General features: G+C 36.2%; 3 protein-coding genes across 4 annotated transcripts; all 3 read right to left on the reverse strand.

The window, feature by feature from the left end:
- Positions 1-1,026: 1,026 nt before the first annotated feature.
- On the reverse strand, positions 1,027-3,329 carry LOC117605854 (uncharacterized). Its single transcript, XM_034327629.2, has 4 exons — positions 3,064-3,329; positions 2,849-2,990; positions 2,578-2,761; positions 1,027-2,082 (listed from the first exon to the last, which is right to left on the reverse strand). Exons 1-4 carry the CDS (start codon positions 3,065-3,067, stop codon positions 1,870-1,872), a joined length of 543 nt encoding a protein of 180 aa, XP_034183520.2. The 5' UTR covers positions 3,068-3,329; the 3' UTR covers positions 1,027-1,869.
- A 1,327-nt stretch (positions 3,330-4,656) lies between these two features.
- LOC117605825 (uncharacterized) lies at positions 4,657-6,367 on the reverse strand. Its single transcript, XM_034327569.2, has 4 exons — positions 6,208-6,367; positions 6,001-6,126; positions 5,565-5,913; positions 4,657-5,484 (listed from the first exon to the last, which is right to left on the reverse strand). Exons 1-4 carry the CDS (start codon positions 6,339-6,341, stop codon positions 4,915-4,917), a joined length of 1,179 nt encoding a protein of 392 aa, XP_034183460.2. The 5' UTR covers positions 6,342-6,367; the 3' UTR covers positions 4,657-4,914.
- Positions 6,368-7,241: 874 nt separating this feature from the next.
- LOC117605903 (uncharacterized) lies at positions 7,242-22,369 on the reverse strand. 2 transcript variants are annotated; one of them, XM_034327703.2, is made up of 12 exons: positions 22,077-22,369; positions 13,729-13,978; positions 13,506-13,660; positions 13,212-13,423; positions 12,961-13,105; positions 11,762-12,001; positions 10,939-11,308; positions 10,553-10,733; positions 10,299-10,462; positions 10,026-10,229; positions 9,736-9,903; positions 7,242-9,235 (listed from the first exon to the last, which is right to left on the reverse strand). In XM_034327703.2, exons 2-12 carry the CDS (start codon positions 13,823-13,825, stop codon positions 8,652-8,654), a joined length of 2,520 nt encoding a protein of 839 aa, XP_034183594.2. In that variant the 5' UTR covers positions 13,826-13,978; positions 22,077-22,369; the 3' UTR covers positions 7,242-8,651. The 2 variants fall into 2 exon arrangements, with proteins under 2 accessions (XP_034183594.2, XP_034183596.2); XM_034327705.2 differs by lacking the exons at positions 13,506-13,660; positions 13,729-13,978; positions 22,077-22,369 and having other exon boundaries at positions 13,208-13,406.
- Between the last annotated feature and the right edge of the window lie 1,120 nt (positions 22,370-23,489).

The following is a 23,489-nucleotide window of genomic DNA, read 5'->3' on the forward strand; positions in this document are numbered from 1 at the left end:
GAAATAATTAGCGATATTTAATCGAATACTTAGGAAATATAATTAACCATTTAATAAACCTCGAGTGCAACATCGGCGAAGCATTGAGAAAAGAAAATAGCCTTTCAATGAGAGTTAAATTAAATTTTGTATTTCGTTTCTACACGATCATATTTATACCGTGTTTGCGAGCATCTGTTCAATTTGTCTTGTAAGATCGCCCGGCGTAGAGGATGGTACCCCTGTTGGATGCATCGTAAATTGCATTTTTATCGTCGATACTCTTCTCTGTTAACCGCGCATCGAGATAAACCTCCTGATAGATATCCAACGTCATAATGAATTCTTTTTGCGCTGACTGCACCCTTTACTACCGACTTCTTGGAACGTCTCCGCCCTCTTTCTCCTCGTTATTATTATTATTATTATTATCATTAACTATAAAGGGAGAAAGGGAGAATGGTAGCAAAGAGAGGGCGGTAACAGAAGGAAGCTGGCAGAGACTGTTCGTTCAGGTTGCATTTGCAACACGAGAATTATCTATAGCCGGCGACCATTGAATCATAAATTACTGCATTTTATCCGTGGGCCTCGATTTTTCGTTCTTCTTGTTTTCTTCTTGCCCCGGATTTATCCTTCAAGTATTAACCCTTTAAGAACAATTTCTTTTTTTCCGTTTGAAGATTAACTAATTAACTGTTGAGTCAATCAGGCAGGTAAGAAAATTGCAAAGATTCGCAAAAATCTGTCCATAATGACAGTGGTGTTTAATACGTAATGGCAGGCGAACTTTGCGTATCATCGTCCATTATCGTCAACCTTTTTTCATCCGCAAGAACCACGCGAGAATGATCGATCAAGCTTGATACCGGCCGCTTGTAAATAACAGTTTTTATATCGTTTTCATACCACCAGGACGGAGATTTATTCGAAAAAATCTCCTTTTTTCTTTTTGCAAACATCCACCCTGACTGTTGTTGGTGCACCCGGCTACACGAGAGTCCTGGTATACCCCTCGCAGCCGACTACGTGGTGGAATGCGTTGCCGAAAACACGCTGTGGGTGATTTTTGCAGGGCCGTACCGGGGCCCCTTTCTCTCCTATCATTCCGTCGAAAATATTCTCCGACCGCTTACCATATTTTTCTGCCGGGCCAATGCGGTTCGACGTACGTGATCCTGCCAAATTTATTCACGGTTCCGCGCAAGAAATATAACTCAATTTATAATTGCTCGAGGTCGGTGACTCTCGATCAACGTATTCCTCGCCAATTTCCAAGAGAAAGACTGTTCTTTTTCGTTTCTCTTCAGGTGTGTCCTGGGTAATCTAATTTGAAAATTTAATATTTCTTTATTGTCATTTTTAAACAAAGTCAATTTTCGATGAAGACCCAACATCGATTAGGTATACGATCACGAATTCTTTTACAAATTCTTTGTTTAAACCTATCTGTACAGTTTGAAGGGAAAGGGTTTCATGGTGGTTACAAAATATTGTCGAGGAAGAGGTTGAAGAGCGTAGATTTGGACGATGATGTCGCGTTGCTGCCTCGCCGGTAGCAGATGCTACTAAAATGTATGCGCGAAGGGATCAAAACGTAATAAAAATCCGTCGAAAAAATGTCGACCGATAAATCAACGGTGGCTACGTGGTCGGTTACATATGCACGACCGTCTGTACGAATTTTATATGCGAATACGTATGCGCGATATGCGCGGTTCAAGCTCGGAGGCAAATTTTCTTGTCGAACAGTGCTACGTAACGAGCGGCCCTCCAGCGCCTTTTCGCAAATACAGGACCGTACCTACATTCGCACCCTGATCCTTTTATTATTCTTCGAAAAACGTTCTTCCTTTTTTTTTCATTATTTATTCCCAGATTTTCTATCTATTAATGAATTTCCCTCGCGACAGCATCGATTATCCTTTGAAACGTGGCGCTATCTAAACCGCAAAATGATTTATCCGTCGGGAAAATAGATAGATCCCTACGTTTCCTTCGACGTAAAATATCGTCGAATTCGTCGTCCGTGGTCGGAGGATTTACTTTGGCGTAATAAAGCGCGGCAAAGCCGCTGTAAATGAGCAGAGCTGCCGTGGCTAACTGTTAACAAACATTATTGGCCGATTAGATAATTAAAGTGGGTCCGAAAAGTATTTGTACACCATTTAAAACAGAGTAAAATTGGACCAAATGACTTGAGGTTTCTCGAGAAGCTATACAAATTAATTTGCTAAGATATCTGCTTTTATCGTTTTAAAAAATTACAATTTGTTGAAATCGTGAAAAAAAATAGTCAAGGGTGGTTTTTCAACTTTTTTATGTAAGCCTATAATGAAAATTTAAACTTTTAACTCAGATAAAAAATTAAAAAATTGCCTATTACTATTTTTTTCCCGATTTCGACAAATTGTAATTTTTTAAAACGACGAAAACACATATCTTACAATTAGTAAATTAATTCATATAGCTTCTCAAGAAACCTCAAGTCATTTGGTCGAATTTTAAACGAGGTACCCTCTTTTAAATGGTGTACAAATACTTTTTGGATCCACTGTATTTCAAGAACATTTAATATTCCATTAAATTGAAACTTACTTGAAACACGGCCCAGAACTTGTAACTTCCCTCGTTTATCAAAAAATCATAGTAACCACCCCAATAGTCGACCTTCGATTTCGACATGCTTTGCATCGGGTTCTCTTCCTCTTGATCGTGATGATCATCTTGATACATCGAATCGTGTTCGTCGTAGTAACCCCGTCGATACACTCTTGGATGTCTGATAATTAACGAAGTTAATTAACACACTGATCACTAGGTACTCGAATGGTAACACGTGTAAACACTTTCATTCTGAATTACTTACCTGTAAGTTTGCACAGCTGTTAAAATTTCAGAATCGTTGAATTCATTAGAGTCCGTAGACGAATGAATTTCCTCGAAATTGGTGTCCATAGATGACACGTAAGAAATACAAAGGAGGAGTAGAACACTGTGTCGTATTCTATCTAAAATATTGAAATTATCTCTTGAAATTGAAGTTATCGTTTTTTCGATAATTTCTTCTAATGTAATATCTACCCATCGTTTTCTTTTATCTTCTACTCCGTACTATTGAAAGGATCCTCCTGATCGCGAGAAGCAATCTTTATTCCTCTCATTCGTGAACACGTGTCTGAACCAGCCACTTCTTGTTGACGTTTCACCGATGTGATTCACCTTCAACTAAGTATCCAAACATCCAATGAGTTCATCGAAACTGGTGAACTTCAACCTTTACTCGTGAACCTCTGACAGGAAATCGTGAAACGTTTCGACTTTGGCAAACGGATCGAAGAAGTGAACAGTCGTTGATAAAATCCAAAGAGCAACTGAACGATTCGTGGGTCCAGTTGAAACATACTCTGTTCGCTTACCGGTAACTGTATCACCAGAAACGTTAAGCAAATCCAACGTATAGCGCTAAAAGCCCTAATTGTTACAACTCCTACGTATCGTCTACGAGAGATTTTCAGTCAGAAATTCGATTATAGATCACCGATCATCTGCTATAATTTAGCGACACCTCGTTATCGTCTGTGTAAACAGATTCGATAATTTGTTTAGTCTTTTAATTAGAAGGTATCTACCTTTTGAGCAAAGATCTGGGTTAAATTGATAGATCTTATTAAGGTTTCCCCAACGATTGCTACCTCTTTCATATTTCGAGCACTCCGGAGGTGTATGGAAAAATTTTTGGTAGGTCATTTTTAGTAGGTAAAAGGCTTCTTCGCCCTGGTTTCAGTCAATTTGAACGGTTAAAGGTGATGAATATTAAAACAGTGGAAAAGGTGGGAGCGTTATATCGACGGAAAGTTACGTTCGGAGGGATGGAATGTTTGATGACCAGCATTGTATCTAGGCAAAGGAAACATAAAGTTCAGGTCAGTTAGCCAAAGTACATCCTCGTACAGTATTAGGCCAGACGATTAGCAACTTCTTAAGCAAGTCCCGTTGAAACAATACTCTAAACCAACGATAATTGCGACAGATGCTTCTGTTTCGTGTAAGTTCAGTTAGAAATGGGTGTGGTTTTTCACTTTATTGCATCATTCGAAGCATTTCTAATCGATTGTAACAAGCACTGGTTATAATTTCATTCTACAATATTCACAAATTGATATTTCAAATCTAAATGATGGAAAAGTGGTGAGTGCCCCTTACGAACCGCCACCCGAACGCGCAGGTGTATAGATGGTTCACTGTCGGAAGGGGCAAGTTCATTACGAAATCGATGAAAGTGCAGTATTAAAAGGACGCTTAGTATTTTCGATGGGCGACGAAATCGCGGAACAATACGTGAAAAGAAATCAGGTACGAGAAGATGGAGCACGGTCAGCGTAATTGGTCAATCGGAATGCGAGGCCATCGGAATTCTCGTGTCGTTTCCAGTAATTCTTTCGATTCTGCCGATACTGACAAATTCCGGCTCGTTATACCTTTAAAAAGTTGCACCACGACTCTTGGCGTGCTTGGAAAAGAAGCCGGGCATGCTCGAGCACGCTCGTTTCGCAAGAATTTCGGAATCGAGCGTGTGCCAATGGATCCAAGGGATAAATCGACCAAAGTACGTACAGGTTATCGTCCAAATTTTTATTACATTCGTAAACGATCAATTTTAGGAGGGGTACAATAAATCAGGCGATTTTTTTGGATTTTTTACAAATTTTCTATAATTAATCATTTTCGTAACTCGATTTGAAATATTCACTGTAGATCTTTCGTATTCTTAAAGTACATAGAGTGCTATTTCCTTTCTTATTTCTACGTGGTTCAAATAAATACATCGGCGAGAAATATGTACAAACCGTTTAGTTATTAAAAATATATTTACATGGAAACATTAAAATCTCAAAAGAGCACAGAGTTATCCATTGTTCAATAAGGGAAATCTTAAGAAATCTTTCCATATTTTTCCGCAAAACTTTCTACACCCTCGAGTACGTTTCCTGCGTAATCCCACCAGCTGGTATCACCGTAAGACCTAGAATGGTGACCCACCGCATCGGCCAAATGAGCTGGGAATGTGATCTTGTGTCTTGCTATACTCTTCAGCACCAGAGCGGCGATGTAGATGACGAAGTAAATGCTGAAGTACAAGGGTACGTACCAAAGCTTCTTGCCTATGAAGTAATAAGAGTACGGTCTTTTGTCCAGCCTTTGATCGTTCATTTCTGGTTCCTCGGTGTGATCATGGTACTCCGGAATGTGGTCGTAAATCAGCTCGTGATGGAAATCGTGATGGTGAGGATAGGCATCGTTATCGTCGTTGTCGTTGTCGTTCGCGTCGTAAGGAGGATGATCCGAAGGAGGGGAATGCTTCATCGGTTTAGGCGCTGGCGGGTTGCCATTGTAAGGCGCGTCGTCCGGGAAATCCGAGTAATCGGGTTCGTGGGACATGAGGTAAGAATCGGGCTTGTAAGAATCGGGCTTGTAAGAGTCTGGCTCGTAGGAGTCTGGGGGCTGAAATGGTAAATTCTATGTTGACCAATTTCGAAATAGAAAAATTCGAATGAAAAAACAGGAGGATTTTGAGAATTTACCTTGTCACTTATCTCGGTATCCGCGTAATCGTCCATGGATAGAGGCTTCGAGATGGGTTTATCGCCGAGATAATCCGGTGGCTTTGAAATCGGCTTACTAGAGAGGTAGTCCGGTGGTGGTTTGTACTCGTAAATGTCGGAGAACGGTGGGTTCGAGAAGTCGAAGGTACTGGAAGACGGTGGTCCACTGGGAGGATTACTCGGACGAGCGACAACTTTTGGACTTTCCTTCACATCCTTCGAAGGTTCTTTATTTTTGAACGAACTCAGCGGTGCTGGGTGATATCTGTCTTGAAGCTGCTTCTTAGCGTTCAATTTTCCTAGCATTTCGTGATCCAACGTCGTATATCTAGAAAATAATTACGAATTTTTAAACTTTCTACCTTACACCATCGGTGTCGTCCAATTTACAGTACTGTCGCCTTGATTATCCTACCTTCCACCAGGAGAATAATTAGTCGCCTCGCCGTTGTGTAAATTTGGAATTTTCGGTGCAATGTATACAGGGGCCATGGTGATGGCGATGTTTTTGATACTCCTACCTTCGCTCTGGGTTACGTTGCTTCATGAAAAAAAGCACAGTATTAAATTAAGATGGGATTGTTATTATTCCTCCTCGAGCGTTGACGAGACGTCATCTAACCTGACGATCCAAGAATTCGAATCATCCTTCGTTTCCGCTTCTTCCTGACCATTTCTCGACACTTTCGCGTACGACATCACTGACGGCAAGATCGAGAGACTTGCTAAAAGCAACGAAATTAATGCGCGTATCATCTTAGCCGATAGTCAAAGATGAATGATTGAAGAGGTTCCGGTTGAGTCTTCTATATAGACTCGTAACTGTACTCGTTCGTTGGCTCGTCGCAAATTAATTGTCCAACTTGAAGAATTTAACAGTCACGATACCAGATTTCATTTACAATCTTTTTTTCCTATTATCCTAAGATGTTTTTATTAATTTTGTAAGAAAAATTTCAATTAAACTCTATAATTTCTTGGGAAATCTCTTCTTTTCTCGTGAACTTTGAAGATTGAAAATACTGGTGCGTGGACAAAATATATTCTGGTAAGGTAACGTGCTAATTAGACGGAAACGAGACTTGACAAAATCGTTCTAATTCGTTTCGCAAATTATAACACACCGTTACGAAGATTCCTCGACGGTGAGGATGGGTACGAGAGGTTGTTAATCTGTCCTTGACCGGAAAATCATTGAAACGTATAATAAAGTAAGTCCATTGATGAAGAAAATTTTCTAAAGTTTTCATGATTAACAAACGCTATTGAAAATTTTTCCGAATATTTTGTTATTTCCATTATCCGTTATCTCAAATACCTAATAAAAATATTTCTAATTAGATAAGTAATCAAATTTCTAATAATATAAATAATAGTTTCCTTTGACAATTCAAGTGTCACTCAGATATGAGTGACATGGCACTCAACGTGTTAAAGGTACGGGACACATTTGGGGATCGATGAAAGAACAGTTTCATTTAATTGTATCTTTTATTTTTCTATAGCAACTATTGTCGCGAAAATGATGTTGGTAAATGATACAATTTCTCAATCGTACGTCATACGACTCGTAATTAGACGCTACTTCCTGCATAATTATTATCACATTGTTCCTTCGCAGAACCGTCATTAACCATAGGTACTTGATAGTTGAGATTTTCTATGTTCTTTTGTACAAAATTGTATAAAATAAGAGAAATTATTTTTTTTTTACAAAAGGGAAGTTTCTTTGTATTGCTGTATTGATCCGCGTTGATAATACATTTAGCGAGGTATACAGGGTGTCTCACTTAAACGGATACAGAGCACTTATTAACAAAAAATTGTTGATATGGAAATTGCATGGGAAAAGGGGGTCTATGTTTTGGCCGAAGTGAAAAATCTTTTGCATTATTAGTTTAAGAGATGGTCGAGTTTTATTTTTTAAATGGAACCATATACTTTTTTTCAGATCATGCAATAGTGCTTCTCAAGACGTATTCATTAAACTATAACGTATACACTTGATTTTAATTAGTTTTCAAGATATAACGTTTACAGATTTCCCGATTTTCAGTAGATACGTCTCGGTTTGAGTAGCAAGTCGTAAAAGTGACCCTATTGTAGCGGTAAGTGCCACAGTGGGGGTCTACGCTAGGAACGGCAGACCCAAAGAATAAGAAACCGCAACAATAGGGCCGCTTTTACGACTTGCCACACAAATCGAGTCGTATCCACTGAAAATCGGGAAATTAAACGTTATATCTTGAAAACTGATTAAAATCAAGTGTATACATTATAGTTTAAGGAATTCGTCTTGAGAAGCACTATTACATGATCTGAAAAAAATATATGGTTCCATTTAAAAAATAAAACTTAACCATCTCTTAAACTAATAATGCAAAAGATTTTTCACTTCGGCCAAAACATAGACCCCCTTTTCCCATGCAATTTCCATATCAACAATTTTTTGTATCATTAATAATTATGGAATAAGAGCTCTGTATCCGTTTAAGTGAGACACCCTGTATAATTTTCGAGACTATAAACAATCGTTAAATTATTAATTGTCGTTAGTTTTATATTAAATTGTTCAACTGATAAAGAAATATATATATATATATATAACGTTCAAGTAACAGCAACAAACATATTTGTGTTAAACATTTTCTAAATTCTAAATGTATCATTTATATTTATTTTACACTATTCTACGAGAAAGTATGTATAAAATAGTAATCTGACTTTATCTTAAGCCTAGAAACGGAATATTACACACATATTTTTGAATAGTAATTAAAAAAGAAAATGTACAATATCGTTAATTCGATATTTAACATGGTGAAGTACATGCACGATATTCAGAATAATCCTGAACGATTTTCTGTGAAGATTCGATTGACCAAAAATTGAGAAATACGAAGTGCCTTTTATAATTATTCGAACGAAGATAGAGATTGAATTTTTGTTTGAAATTATTCGAAAAATTATAATTAGCAGCTGCAATGTCTTCAATCAGTTTCATAGATTGTGAGACTGAATCAAAAAAAGAAAGAGAGGGGTATCGAGATCGCAGGAGGAACATGTTCATTTCTTTTCTTCCGGTTGCCTCTCAACAGTCACGTTGCATTGATCATCGTTCTCAAAACTTGGATTCGTGGTACCATTCGGTTTGAATAATTCTTTCGTTCTTTCTCGTTCATCGGTTTGCGCGTTTTTCAACCTTTTCGCTCCGAATTTCTTTTTGCTCTCTTCAACAGGAACTTTTTCAATTTTATCAAGATTCTTCGCGTTATTGACAGCTTCCATGTTACTCTTCCTCTTATTTTCTTCATCTTTCATATTATCTTGTTCCTCGGAGAAGGCTTTGTTGTCGATGCCGGTTAGGTTGTTCGATTCGTTATTTTCATCGTCGTTTCGATGATGCTTCTGTTCTTCTAGCCCTATCTCTATGATTCCACTTTCCAGGCCATTTTGATTTTCCACTTTCTTCGGTTTCTTTTTCACGATGTCGTTCCCTTCCACTTGAGGACGTTTCTTCAAGTAAGCGACATTGAAAATGTAGTACATTATGCCGGTGATCAGTGTCATCACTGCGAAGATTCTGTAGGTCGGTCGCGTGCCGAATGCTTTCATCAAGTAACCACCTATCAAGCTCCCTGAACCCTTACCTACAAAAATTTAACAAATTATTAATTAAAAGGATAGAACGCGTAGCATTTATACAATTCACTCTCGGGGAAACTTCCGAAAGCCCCCCACCCGAGGGCAGCCAAACTTCGAATTTATAGTAATTGAGGGACGAGAAAAATTAATATCAAAATCAAAGAATAAAAGCTTTAAAATTTGAATTAAAGTGGAAGAGTGACGAGCGAGTATTCTAGTTCTGCTGAGAGAGCACGTGAGGAAGCAAAGGATCCTCCGAGTGAGCAAAAGAACCATTGCGCAGTCTCACTCATTCCTGCGCATGTGCAGTCTCACTCCCTCCTGCGCATGCGCAATCTGGTTTCCAAGCGAATGTAAGTATATTTCATATATCTCGAGAACGGTTTATTTCCCGGGCTTGAAAATAGTGTCATTCGATTTCTTGTCCCTCAATTATTATAAATCCGATGTTTGGCTGCCCTAGGGTGGAGGAGTCTTTCGGAAATACACCCTCACTCTCACTTACCAACTCCGTAATAAACTCCGCCTAATAATCCTTGTATAGAACTGTCAGTAGTAGTAGTAGATAATTTGGCCGCATAAGTGACAGCAGCGGTGAAACTAAGCGACAATGTTACCGACTCTAGTGCCTCGAAAATAAGAGTATGCCATGGATTGTATATTAAAGAATAACCTGCGAAATAATAGAAATAAAAATGAGAAAGCTAGAATTTCAAGTTGTAAGAAATAAAGATCTGACTTTATTTAGTATTCATCGTGTATACGTTAGATACCGAATTAAGGATGGATACTAACCGCAAAGTCTTATGGCGTAAAAAACGAAGCCTATAAAAAGTACATTGGCATGGCCGATCTTTGATATGATTGGACCAGATAGTACCAGTAATGGTATACCAGCTATACCGCCTACGGTTATGGTGATACCCATGAGCGATCTTGATCCTCCTAAATCTTGTATCAACCAAAAGAGGAACGACTCGATGTATCCCCAAGCAGTTCCTGTGAAAATCGAAAGGAAGGAAATTTAACAATATTCCTTGGCTCGCATCATTTTTGCAAACGCCTTACCAAGAATGAAACAGGCGATAAAAAGTGCGACCACCTCGACGTTCCTTAAAACCGTGAAAACGTCGTTAACTACGTTCGTAGCTGGCGATTTGAATTCCAAATTAATAGCAAGCATCAGCAATCCTGACATCAGTTTTAAAGCAGCGTACAAATAAAATGCTGGTCTATAGGGATATATCACATAGACGTTATGGTATCAAAATTTCGTAGAAAATAGTAAAAGTTTACTGATAAACGAGAAGCATCGAAATTACCTGAAATCGGTATAGCCTTTGCCAGTGCTTGCATAATCAATGAGAAGTCCAGAGAGCGGCGATGATATCATACCACCGATGCTGCCATAAATCCTTTGAAGCCCATAATCAGCTTTCTGTTCCCGTAATATCGCGATCACTGCACCCTCGAACATGGCAAAGGTGGTGCCACCGATAACACCTGTGAAGAAACTTGAACCATTATAAAATGCATTCTTAAATTCTCAAATTTTCAAATTCTACAATGAAAAATATACGAGTTCGAAATTTGACAAACAGACATTGGCATTCATTGAAATTGTGATGTATGATGTAATTTATGATTCTGGAATTCCCCTGTAATAAGTGGTGATATCCCAGCGTTAAATAAAATGGTAAACACTAACCAATAAATACTCTAATGGCAAAATACATCCAAAAAGTAACTCCCACGTTGTATTCAAGAACCGTATTCATATTCGAACACATTTCTTTGCGAGGTGCAGTAACGATGCACCTTTTGCTGCAATTTTCAGTGCTCAATGTCTTGTAAGGATCTGAACTGACGGAGTAATTAAACAGCGGTAAATCGAGAGTGATTTTTTCGCTTTCTAAATCAGGATTTCCACAAGTGATTTTCTGAAATTTTCTTCCCCTCCAGGCTATCTCTTCCGACAAATATCTTTGCCTCTTTGCGTTTCGATCCTCTTCGGTAGCTTCGAGACTCTTTAGCTTCGATTTGTAGGTATAATAATTAATGGCGAGGCTAACGTTATCCTGGGAAATATATAAATGTTTAAGGTTTCAAATTATAAGTTAATTTTTAATTACAATGGTACCTCGGTACACGACCTTAATCCGTTCCTGATGTTTGGACTTATACCGAATAGGACGTATATCAAACCAACTTTTCCCATATTTTGTTATACGGGGTGTCCCAGCCCAAGTGTGACAGAAAAAATTGTTGATATGGAAATTATACGGTAAAATGGGAACTATGTTTTGGCAGAAGTGAAAAATTTGTACGGAATAACAGCACTGTCACACTTGGGCTGGGACACCCTGTATGATATCCTTACTTGTATAGTCAGTAAGTTAATAATACATCAACTCCGAATATATTTAATTATTAATTTAATTTTTCCTCTGAGATATTATTTATGTCGTAGCGTATTCCAAAGCAGACGTATACCGAGGTACCACTTTATTTATGTTAATGCATTTATTCACCTTGTGCGCTATAATTGGATTAAAGGCGCAGAGTGTACGATTTTCATAGATCCTGTTTGACATAGCGGTGTTTAAGGTTGACGTTTCAAAATCTTCGATAAATCCCGATACTGTACAGGAAAATTCGTATAATTGATTCGACGGAAAGAAATACTCGTTCTGAGACAATTGTCGTATCGACGTTTTGAAGTACTCGTTGTTCTTTAACTTCCGATGTTCTCTGATATCTTCTTCTTTCTCCTGTGAGAAATTTTATTAACCCTTCGTTGCATTGTGTTCGAAATAGGATGTTCGACAACAGGTGGGAAATTTTTTAAGGGGTGATTCTAAGGATCAAAATAAGACGAAAATCAAGAATGACGAAATAACGTTTGCGGGTTTGTTTTTCAGTAATTAACGTTTAAAAATTCGAGTAAAACTGCCTGGAAACCTGCAACCCGCCCAGCACCGACGACTGAACGTCAGATTAGCAGGGGTAGGTACAGTCATAATCAAGAAGAGAAAGCCGAATGCTGCAGTACCGAGAAACAGAATAGCACGAGGTAAGTTATATTACATTACATTACAAATAGACTTTTCTTGGGCGTAGCCCAAGATGGCGTTCAGTAAGGGGGGGTTCCCCCCCTATATTGCCCAACGAAAATCAGCGGGCCTTTTTTTAAATTCTTCTCTAATCCGCACATAGTCTAGTACAATTATATCAAATCATCCATAGTTTTTCCATTTCTCATTTCTTTTACATCTTTTTTATACTCTTAATTTTTCCATTCATATACATTTTCGCTTTATTCATTTTTATTCATATTCGCTACCCGCTTATTTGTTACCAACAGCACACGGTAACCCATCTTTTGGCGAAACCGTGCCCACTTAGCTTGACTTCGGTGATCTTACGGGCACCGATGTGGCCTTAGTGGCTAAGGTCGTTGACCACGAGGTACGTTTCTACTATTCAATGATTCTTGGTTATGACTGTACCCACCCCTGCTGACCTGACGTTCAGTCGTCGGTGCTGGGCAGGTTGCAGGTTTCAGGCGCTTTTTACTCGAATTTTTAAACGTTAATTATTTGATACTAAAACTGCAAACCCTATTTCGTTGGTCTTGATTTTCGTCTTATTTTAATCCCTAGAATTACCCCTTAAAAAATCTCCCACCTGTTGTCGAACACCCTGTATAACCTTCCTTTATCGTACGTACCGGTGGCATTTCGTTTGGACCAATAGAAAACTTAAACGAGGAGGATGCACCAGTTTCGGAATTGTATCGGTTGATGGTGTACATCCTCGATAACACAATTGTCCGCGGATCAGTATCATTATGAATATCGAATCGACAGGTGTAACTAGAAAAAAGAATCTTGCACATCGTTTTCAAGAGAATTACCGAAAGGAAAGCAAATAGCTTGAGAGAAATGTATTCGGACTTGAATCAGAATCATTCTTACCTACCCGCAACTCTCGATCCTCGTTGAAATTTCTCCTTGCAATTTCGTCTCGCAGCCATGATTTTCGCTCATCGTGTATAGCAACCCGTTGTTCCCTGTACATGCGAGATCCATAACGACCCTGTTCGGAAATTCCACGGTTATCCTGGCAATCGGGACGAGCAGCAATAAAAGTGCCGCCAAACCGCCGAACGATGAGAATAGAGATAATAAAATCTGAATAAAAATTCCTTGAACATTAGATATTTTTCTTCAAATAGATATTTTATTATTTCACGTTTCGTTTTCGTTGATTTACTTTGAAATTTCCTACGCGATCGGCTAACATGCCTGCAAGGGGTGGCATCACCATCGCGATTACCGGTGTTATCGCGCTCATTATAGCTGTTTCCTCAACGTTTATACCGAGTTCCCTCATGTGGATCGTCAGATATGGATAAAGTACATAGAGCGCTAAAAGCATTAGGAAAGAATAAACGATTAAAACGTTAGAAGAAAGGGTATAATAAATGAGTACTTACTCGATGCTTGAACGAAGAATATCATTTTAAGAGGTAGCAACTCCTTGTGCCGGAAGTCTTTGATGATCCTCCGGAAGAAGCTCTTGATCAGCATCATCTTGTCGTTGATAGAGTAGCCGATCGTTCGCGAAAGCTTTCGTAAGTAATAAGAGCGTGTGTTTTCGAATCAAATATTAAGAATGATACTGAGCATCAAGCAAAGTTTAAACGCTGTTGCGTCACCGTTGCATGCTTCTTTTTCTTCTTCCGGCTAAAAAAGAAAGATTAAGAAATATCTTATTTTATATTTGGAATACCTGTACCAGGCGTCCTTTCAACGCGGCACGTGTAATAATCGACGAGCTGTCTACAGTGGGTGATTAAATTATCAGAGTCATTCGCATAAATTGATGATTTTACATAAAAATCATTCATTCTTAAATGAAAACCAAATTAAAAGGAGTTTTTATTATTTTTTTATGATGCATTGATACTTGTAAAATTATGATACACAGTTGAAAAAAAAGTGAAAGTTCTTGACTGGCCTAGAAATTCTTCGGACCTCAACCCCATCGAAAATTTGTGGAAATATTTATTATTAATAATAAATGTCAATTGATTGAACGTTTGATAGAAGTATGGGCTAGAAATAAAGCAATCAAAATGAATTGTTTAAAATGCATCGAAAGTATGTCGAAAAGAAGTATACATACATATGTAAATATAATCTGTTAAATGTATTTGTTTATTTTCATAAGTATGTTTTTGTATATTAATAGTGGAGAATTATTGATTAAAAGTTATTCAATGTAAAAACCTACTTTTCCTACCATGGCCCTAATAATTTGATCACCCACTGTAACATAAACATTCGAAAGAATATTTATTTCTGCCAAACTTTGAAAATAATGTACTAGATTTTTTATATAAATCTTACTAAACAATAAAAAAATAATTTAATTATCAAAAATCTAAGTCAATTTACTAATCTTATTAATAAAAAAATTTTCACAATTAAATTTAAAGAAAAAGGAGCAGCTATATTTGATGAACATAATAAAAGGAGGTAGAAAAAAATTAATATTTCATTCTCTGAGTAGCTATTTCATATAATGCGACGTTTCGTGTTGCCAGGCGCAAAAACAAAAATAACAACACAGTTTAGATTTTTTAAATCAAAATTTTAAAACATTTGCAGGAAGACATGAAATCTTCCAGAAAAACCTAGATAAAGCTTCAATAAATGATGCGAGCTACGTTACACGATGTACATCGAGTGAATAAGATACCTGTCTTATATAATTGCCCTGAATCTTAATACATACACCTATGGATAATGGTTGCTCTATTTAAGATGAAATAGATTATTTAAAATAACGAAACATTGGAAACAGATATGTATAAATACTTTGCGTGTTGTATCAGGAAAGAATGAATAATTCAGATCGAATCTAGTGACGGAAACGACAGAGTTACGCGATGCTAATTAAGCACGACAGTATTGCGTAATTGCACTTTACGCGGCAAATGCCGATTGATTACCCGTACGTTGTACCTTTTCTACTATTTATCAGTCTTATTCAAATTGCTCATTATCGTGCATTAACTCTTGATGACAGCTGATAATGTCAGTCTGAAACCTTGATCTTGGCTTTCAACGAGAATTTCATAATTCTTTATGAAATGTTGGAAAAATTTGGATGGAAGGAAAATAAGTAGGTAAAGAGGATAGAACTCGATCATCTATCATAGATTTTTCTGCAAAATCATCATCGTAGTCGTGTACACGATCTACTTTAGAATCGATATTTCTACCTGCGCGGAATATCGCAAATATCACAATGCGGAATATGCGATCAAATGTTCCAGTCATTATACCGCGTTGTTTCATTCGAATTCGATGTTTCCTTTATCGAATCGTCGATTGTTTCCAAAGCGTACGATAACAGAAGCTCGTGTATGTACGAAGTTCAAGAAGCAATCCGTAAACCAACACTTCGATATCGCGACCATGCTTTGTTTTACAAACAGACCAATGGCAACTGTGTTTTAATTTCATCGCACGTATTGTTATTCAGAACTGATTGGAAATTAAACAAAATTACTGCTGTAATCGACAGTTTTTCTTTTTCTTCGGAAAATTGTTGAATTTCATTTGCAACTTTACCCTTTCACTTTGCAGAAAAGTATTCAGATGATTGTTAGATTTGTAGAGAAGATACTTGTAACCACTTTGATTTATACCTTTTGTACCTTTAATTTATGGAAGAGAGATAGTTAATCAACAGGAGGATTGCGTGCTATATAATACAGTAGGTTACAAAATTATTCGCTCACCTTTTAAAACAGAATACCTCGTTTAAAATTGGACCGAATGACTTGAGGTTTCTCGAGAAGCTATATTAATTATTAATATATAATAATTATAATTATTATAATTCTAATTCTAATATATTAATTATTGTAATTATAATTATAATATCTTAATTATTAAAACAAAATTAATATACTAAGATATGTGCATTCGTCGTTTTAAAAAATTACAATTTGGCGAAATCGGGAAAGAAATGGTAAAAGGCAATTTTTTAACTTTCTATCTGAGCTGTAACGAAAATTTACAATATGACATTTGTAAATTTAAGTATGTTATGTGTGTGCTGAAAATTCCATCGAGATAGGTCAATACACTTAGAAGTAACAAGTAATTAAAATTTCCAAAAATCGCGACTTTTTTTCTAAGAACAGAACTAGCCACGTTTCTAATAACTTATTTGAATCTACGAAAGACATATTTTAATCTTCACACAAAGAAGTTGAAAAATTAGCCTTCGCTATTTCAACAGATTGTACTTTTTTAAAACAGCAAAAGTAATTAATTAAATTAATTTTTATAGCTTCTCAAAAAGCCTCAAGTCACTTGGTCGAACTTTAAATGAGGTATTCTGTTTTAAACGGTGAGCGAATAATTTTGTAACCCACTGTACATAGGTGTCATTTATCATTTACACGATCGCAATCTTCATTTTCTCGGCTTTAAATGAATCAATTGCATTTCTCAGCGAGCCAAGAAATATCAATTTATTGATTTCCAGTAGCGAACGAAGTAGCAATATAGAATTCTTTGATCTCTACCAATACCATTAGAAGAAGAAGAATGTAATGAAACATTAAAACTCCCTTCGATAAAACTTGCGAATGGAGATGCATGTCGAGATACAAGTTCTCCCATAAATTCCTGCTTTTTTCCAATCGTACTGTTGCATGAACGCTGATATAAGGAATTGAAGGCCGCAGTAATATTTATGTGGCAGACGATGTTCATTTCCGGAGACACGGAGCACGTTAATTCCAATGCTGTGAAAAGAAACCTCGTTCGAAAAAAAAAAAAAACTTATCTCTGTCAATGCATTATTGTCATTGTTTATAATTCATAAATTTTGATATTTCGAACATCTACCTCGTACAGTACTCGTTTATCAAATTTTACTTGTCATTATATCTTCCTTCAAATCACCAACTAAAGGCTATCATCGTCTTCAAGGCTAATCTGATTGCTCGTTCATACATCCTCGCGATGATGATTCTACCTTTTTTTTTTTTTCATCCGTGCTACAAAATATACAAACTCGAGATTCATAGTTTTTTTAATTGAAAAATCTTTCAAAAGTGAGCATAATTTCTTCAGGGATTAGACATGTTTTGTCTCCGGGACATTGTTGGCAGACGTTTCTACATTGTCGCGCTTTTGTTGTAAAAAATAGAAAAAGAGTAAATAAAGGAACGAAAAAGAGGGGAGAAAGAATGTTTGAGGAAGAGGATACTTAGCACTCGGCTCGTCCACAAAGTCCTCTGATGCACGAGTTATGCAATTACATTTGTAATGGGCCAACATTCAGCTCCGACAACGCTGGCAATTCGCGGTAATTACTGTGCCGTATCTCGTAATCCATTGCCGGGTCGTCTCCGAGTCGAAAGAAGCAGGAAAAGAAACAAGGCAGTGACAAAAAATCAATTCCTCCGGTTTCTCGAGACAGCGACCGATTTGTTGAATTTGACGAATTTGAAGAATCGTTTACGATTCGAGGTTCGTAAAGACGAGCAATATCACTGTGTGGGTGCAGTACAGAAGTAGCGTAGCTGAAGAACCCGGGACACGTTTTCTATTCAAGGCACTGGTTACAAGGAGGGTCGCGAAACAAGTATGGTGTTCTCATACTGATTTCAGCTTCTTGACACGGTCATCACGACCCAAGGCCACGTGGAAGTTGAACACCACTATAGAATTCATTTTAAATTGAATATACACTGGTGAAATTAATTCTGGACACTTTGAATAAAAATATTCTTTATTTCATATTTCTGCTGAAAATGTATATTCTGCTATGCTAAATTGATACCGTAATATTTTTATTGTAATCTATAATGTTTATACGTAATATTTTCACACGATTTCGTTTGTAAATGTTTGAAAATTTTAATTAAAAAAATTTTTTTCTACCTCCTTTGATGCGTTGAAATTGTAATTTTTATTGTATATTAAAACTATCGCTGTAAATGGCTTTTTTTATTGATTTTTTTATATAAATCACGCCCTAAAATTAGAGAACAATGATTAGAATATAAAATATAAATGATTATATATCAAATAATTTGAATAAATGCGAAATTTATGTAAAAATTTTAGTGTCCAGAATTAATTCCACTAGTCACTAGTGGAATTAGTGTACTAGTGACTAGTAATTAGTGGACTAGTGACTAGTGTAATTCGAACTTAAACCAGATTTAACTAGAATTCTCGTTATTCTTGTCTTCTGGGTGCAAAAATTCAATAGAAATGTTTATGAATCTCGGATAAAGGTAATGACAGCATGATATCTAATAATAATAAGCGTAATGTTTCTTTGGTATAGGAGAAACTCGTAAATCTGCATAGTGTTTGGTAACGGTTGTCGCAAACCATTTTTACGTAATGATAGATTTTATTCATTGTTAGAAATCTGTGTCAGAAAAATTGATAAATCAATACTGTGTCGAGAGAAAGTAACGATAAAACCAAATAATAAAACATTGCCAAAGGTTTCTGTCTATCTTTATTTAAATATCATAACTTTTTATGATACATATATAGAAACATTTAACAGCCCTAATACTAATAGACACAAAGAATCTAAATGTAATCGGATCAGAATTATGCAACTGTGAAGGAATCATTTTACAAACCACCTATCTCTTCAAGATTAATTAAAAAATTTTAAAAGGGATATTTCCTGAGTTCGACTACTGTTTTGAAATAATAACAAGTTTACTTTTATTTATTAATATTATTGGTACTTTTCTTTTATACAACGTTGGTCCATCGATTTCTTAACAACAAGTAAGATCTATCATTACGTAAACCGTTACCAAACTCCATGTAGATTTAAGAGTTTCACCAGCAGCTTATTATTAGATATTCCACTTTGTTTAGAAAGAAATGCGGATCCACAAACGAAGTTAGATTTTTAATGATGTGATTTGACGAATAGCTTTGAAACAGTTAGAAGTTGATTAGAAACAATGTATGTGTTGCATACTTTATACTCGATCAACTACTGTCGTGCATTAATTAATCAACCACTCAAGAATTTATAGTGACTCGAGTAATTAAAGAGTTACAAGAGTCGATGAACAGCTGTAATAAAAAGAAAATGACACTTAACTATCGGCTCCTTTTAATAAATTAGTTAATGAATTAATCAGTTGCAACTCCCTAATGGAGTAAAAGGATCTACAGAAATCGAGGACAATTGAACGACCTAAAAATCGTGCAATCCCATCAAAGGATCCAATTAAGGATCTGCAATACTCGAAGAAATATGTACACGGTAACTCGCGAAGAAGAACCGTGGAGTTTCATCTAAGGACGTTAATCACCTATCGTACAAGTAATTACAGAGGAAAGGTCTGACTGATTACAGATTCCACGTTTCACAGTTTCGCAATTCTGTACAGAAAGATCTGTGAAAATCGAGGACAAATTACTCATCCCATAAAAAAAAGAAGAAATTGCTTAAAGCAATCAAGAAATCGTTGACTGAAGGATTTGAAGATTTTTAATAGGGAAACTCTACTGTTCGGTTTTTGAAATAGTATTAACTGTAATATCTATACGGTTGAAAGTAAATCCTTTCGGTATTGCAGTTTCCTAATAAGGCACCGTAGAACCGCGCAGAAAGATCTACGGAGATCGAGGACAAATCGGCGACCTGAATGTCCGAAGTTCGATCGGCAGCCAGTTAGGAAGAAGGAGATAGATAGAAGAAATAAAAAAAAATGAAAGAAAGAAAAAGGTTTACCACGGATCAAGTGTTCGATTTCAATTTCGCTTTCACTAGTGGCATATCAAGCCTCGACGAAGACGCGGACGAACCGGGTCAAGTGCATTCAGCCTGTCGACTATTATGGCTCCTATCCTCCCTCCTCAGGAGTGCATTCAAAGGAACTCACAAATTACATTGTTAGTATGTAGTCCGCGACAATTCGTGCGATCTACGTCACTGATCAAACCTACGGATAATGCACAGCTGAAAACAATTAACACTAGATTGCCAGACTCGCATCCGTCAAAATAGGTATATAGCATATATGGATTTTTGGAACTAAGGAGTTGAGAGGGGAAGGAATTTCCGGAATGAATTTGTATACATTTTTGAAAAAAATTATTTAAGTTTTTCTATATAGTAGGTATACAAATTAATTCGGTGCCTTTAGTATTACGCCTTCTTAATTAATATAGTTAATTTAATAGACGCATCCGTCAAAATAGGTATATAGCACATATGGATTTTTGGAACTAAAGGGTGGGAAGGGGAAGGAATTTCCGGAAAGAATTTGTATACATTTAAAAAAAAAATGATTTAAGTTTTTCTATATAGTAGGTGTACAAATTAATTCGGTGCCTTTAGTATTACGCCTTCTTAATTAATATAGTTAATTTAATTGACGCATCCGTCAAAATAGGTATATAGCACATATGGATTTTTGGAACTAAAGGGTGGGAAGGGGAAGGAATTTCCGGAATGAAATTGTATACATTTTTTTAAAAAATTATTTAAGTTTTTCTATATAGTAGGTGTACAAATTAATTCGGTGCCTTTTGTATTACGCCTTCTTAATTAATGTAGTTAATTTAATTGACGGATCCATCAAAATAGGTATATAGCACATATGGATTTTTGGAACTAAGGAGCTGGGAGGGGTAGGAATTTCCGGAATGAATTTGTATACATTTCAGAATTCTATTAAAACCCAACATATGTTTTAAAAAAAATTATTTAAGTTTTTCTATATAGTAGATGTACAAATTAATTCAGTGCCTTTAGTATTACACCTTCTTAATTAATGTAGTTAATCTGAATATTTTTCCGCGGTTTTGAATATTTGAAAAGTGACAAGACAACATAATAATAATAACGATTATTTCAATAATTGGAATTACAATGGCTTTTTAAAAATAAATCTCTAATTAAAATAAAGAAAAATGAGTCAAATTGGCAATCTAGTGTTAAGGAATCACCTCTCTGAATAATGTTACCACGAAAAAAATCATCGCGCAAGGTGTTGAACAATTTACACGAAATCGCACGACTAATTTAGTTTCAAATGGCATTATGAAACCGTATACCCACCGGAAACGATTCGTTCTCACCGAGCGAACTTTTCAAAATTTTCTCAGCTTATTTCGTCAATTGATAAGAAACGAAACGATCACGAACAGCCATCCGCGTCGCTACCGTCAAAACACCGGGTAACATAATTGCCGGGGAAAAAGAAAAGAGACGGTTTATTGAAAATTCTTGCCTATTACATACGGCCACAACTTCGAGATCCGTCGAGAGGATTGAAAGGAACTAACAAATTACATTATTAGTACCGTCAGACACGCGTCACCATCTTACATCGGTATAGCGTGGCCAATTTATACGCCATCGACGAATACCACTTTTCTTTATACCTTCCACCTTATTTTTCTCAATCACCAGGCTGTTATTAAACTTTTTAACGATTTGACCAGTCGATCATCGTCGAAACTGTTTGCAGATTTATTGTAGCATTTTTAAATGGAAATTTAATCCGTTCTTTAAATCGGTGTATGAATTTGAATCGATGTAAAAAAAAAAAAAAGAAAAAAAAGGAACCGGTAAAACCTGTATGCCGTTATATTTCGCATATGTTATGTATGGTGTCTCGTTTTAAAAGACCATAATCATTCTTTAACTCGTTCGCTGCTAGTATACGAAAGTGTTATTTAAAAAATAGCGTGACAGATAAATTCATCTTTTCTTTAATTAATTTAAAATTGTCGATGAAATGAAAAATGACAAACTTACCTTCTGTCACCGTCTAAATACGAAAAATTACTCCTGTGAGCAAGGAAAACTTCGCTTCCGGCCGAAGAATCGGTACGACGAATTACGAATCGTCCACAAAATCTATGGTACTTCCTCGATCGAAAAGGAAATCGGATAGTAACCGAAGGAGAGATTTAACCGGACAGTTTGAACGAACGATTTCGATTGTACATGCTTGGTTGAAATTCGATCGTAAGACCCGAAATGCAGTGCCGATTGCCAATGGGTCCGTACCGCGCGCTGTCGAGCGCACTACTGCCAGACCCGATCGCACCGGCTCGAAAATACACGTATTCTAATGTACGCCGATCTACACTAGTGGAATTAATTCTGGACAGTTTTAAATTTTTACTTAAATTTCGCATTTATTCAAATTATTTAATATATAATCATTTATATTTTATATTCTAATTGTTCTCTAATTTTAGGGCGTCCCTTATATAAAAAAATCAGTAAAAAGAACATTTATAGCGATACTTTTAATATACAATAAAAATTACAATTTCAAGATATCAAAAGAGGTAGAAAAAAATTATCCTGTCCTTTCGTATTGCCAGGCCCAAAAACAAAAATAGCAATACAGTTTAGATTTTTTTAAAGTAATGTTTTGAAACATTTACTAACGAAATCGTGTGAAAATATTAAGTATAAACATTATAGATTACAATGAAAATATTACGGTATCGATTTAGCATAAATATGGAATAAAGAATATTTTTATTCAAACTGTCCAGAATTAATTCCACCAGTAGTAAGAGAGTGAACTGAACGTACTACCGATTCTTCTGTTCATTGATACTAACGCGCTCGATTAGGAACTGGTTTCCAACCTTTTTCCCGGGAATATTAATGGAGAACATCGGTGCAGCTCGAGGATCAATCCTTTCGTTAAACTTTCCGTCGATACTCTACGATGCACCGATGCATTTACATAAGATTTTCAGAGATTTAGAGATTGTTCAATTCGCTTTTTCAATCTCTACTGCACACCTCCAAAAAACAGGGTCATTACATGATTACTTTTGCAATTCTCGATACACTATCGAGGACGCTTTCTAAGCTACTTTAAGGTGCCAAAATTCGGAACAATTTCTCTCGCTAAACAACATTCGATCACCTCATTTTCAACTTCTTTTTCTAAATCTCAGAAAGAAAAACCTCGTATAATGGCAACGTTGATTATTTAATTTTTTTTTTTGACACGTTGGACGCCATGGGGGTCACCGGTGACCGGCCCCACAACTTACACACGCCTGAATAATAATAAAAAAAAAAATAGAAAAACACAACTTACACACGCCTGAATAATAATTAAAAAAAAAATAGAAAAACATTATTTTAAGTAATATTTTTTTTTTTAATTAAGAGTTTATAGTCGCATCAACAACAGAG

This window comes from Osmia lignaria, chromosome 2 (genome assembly GCF_051020975.1).
Source record: "Osmia lignaria lignaria isolate PbOS001 chromosome 2, iyOsmLign1, whole genome shotgun sequence".
NCBI classification, from domain to species: domain Eukaryota; kingdom Metazoa; phylum Arthropoda; class Insecta; order Hymenoptera; family Megachilidae; genus Osmia; species Osmia lignaria.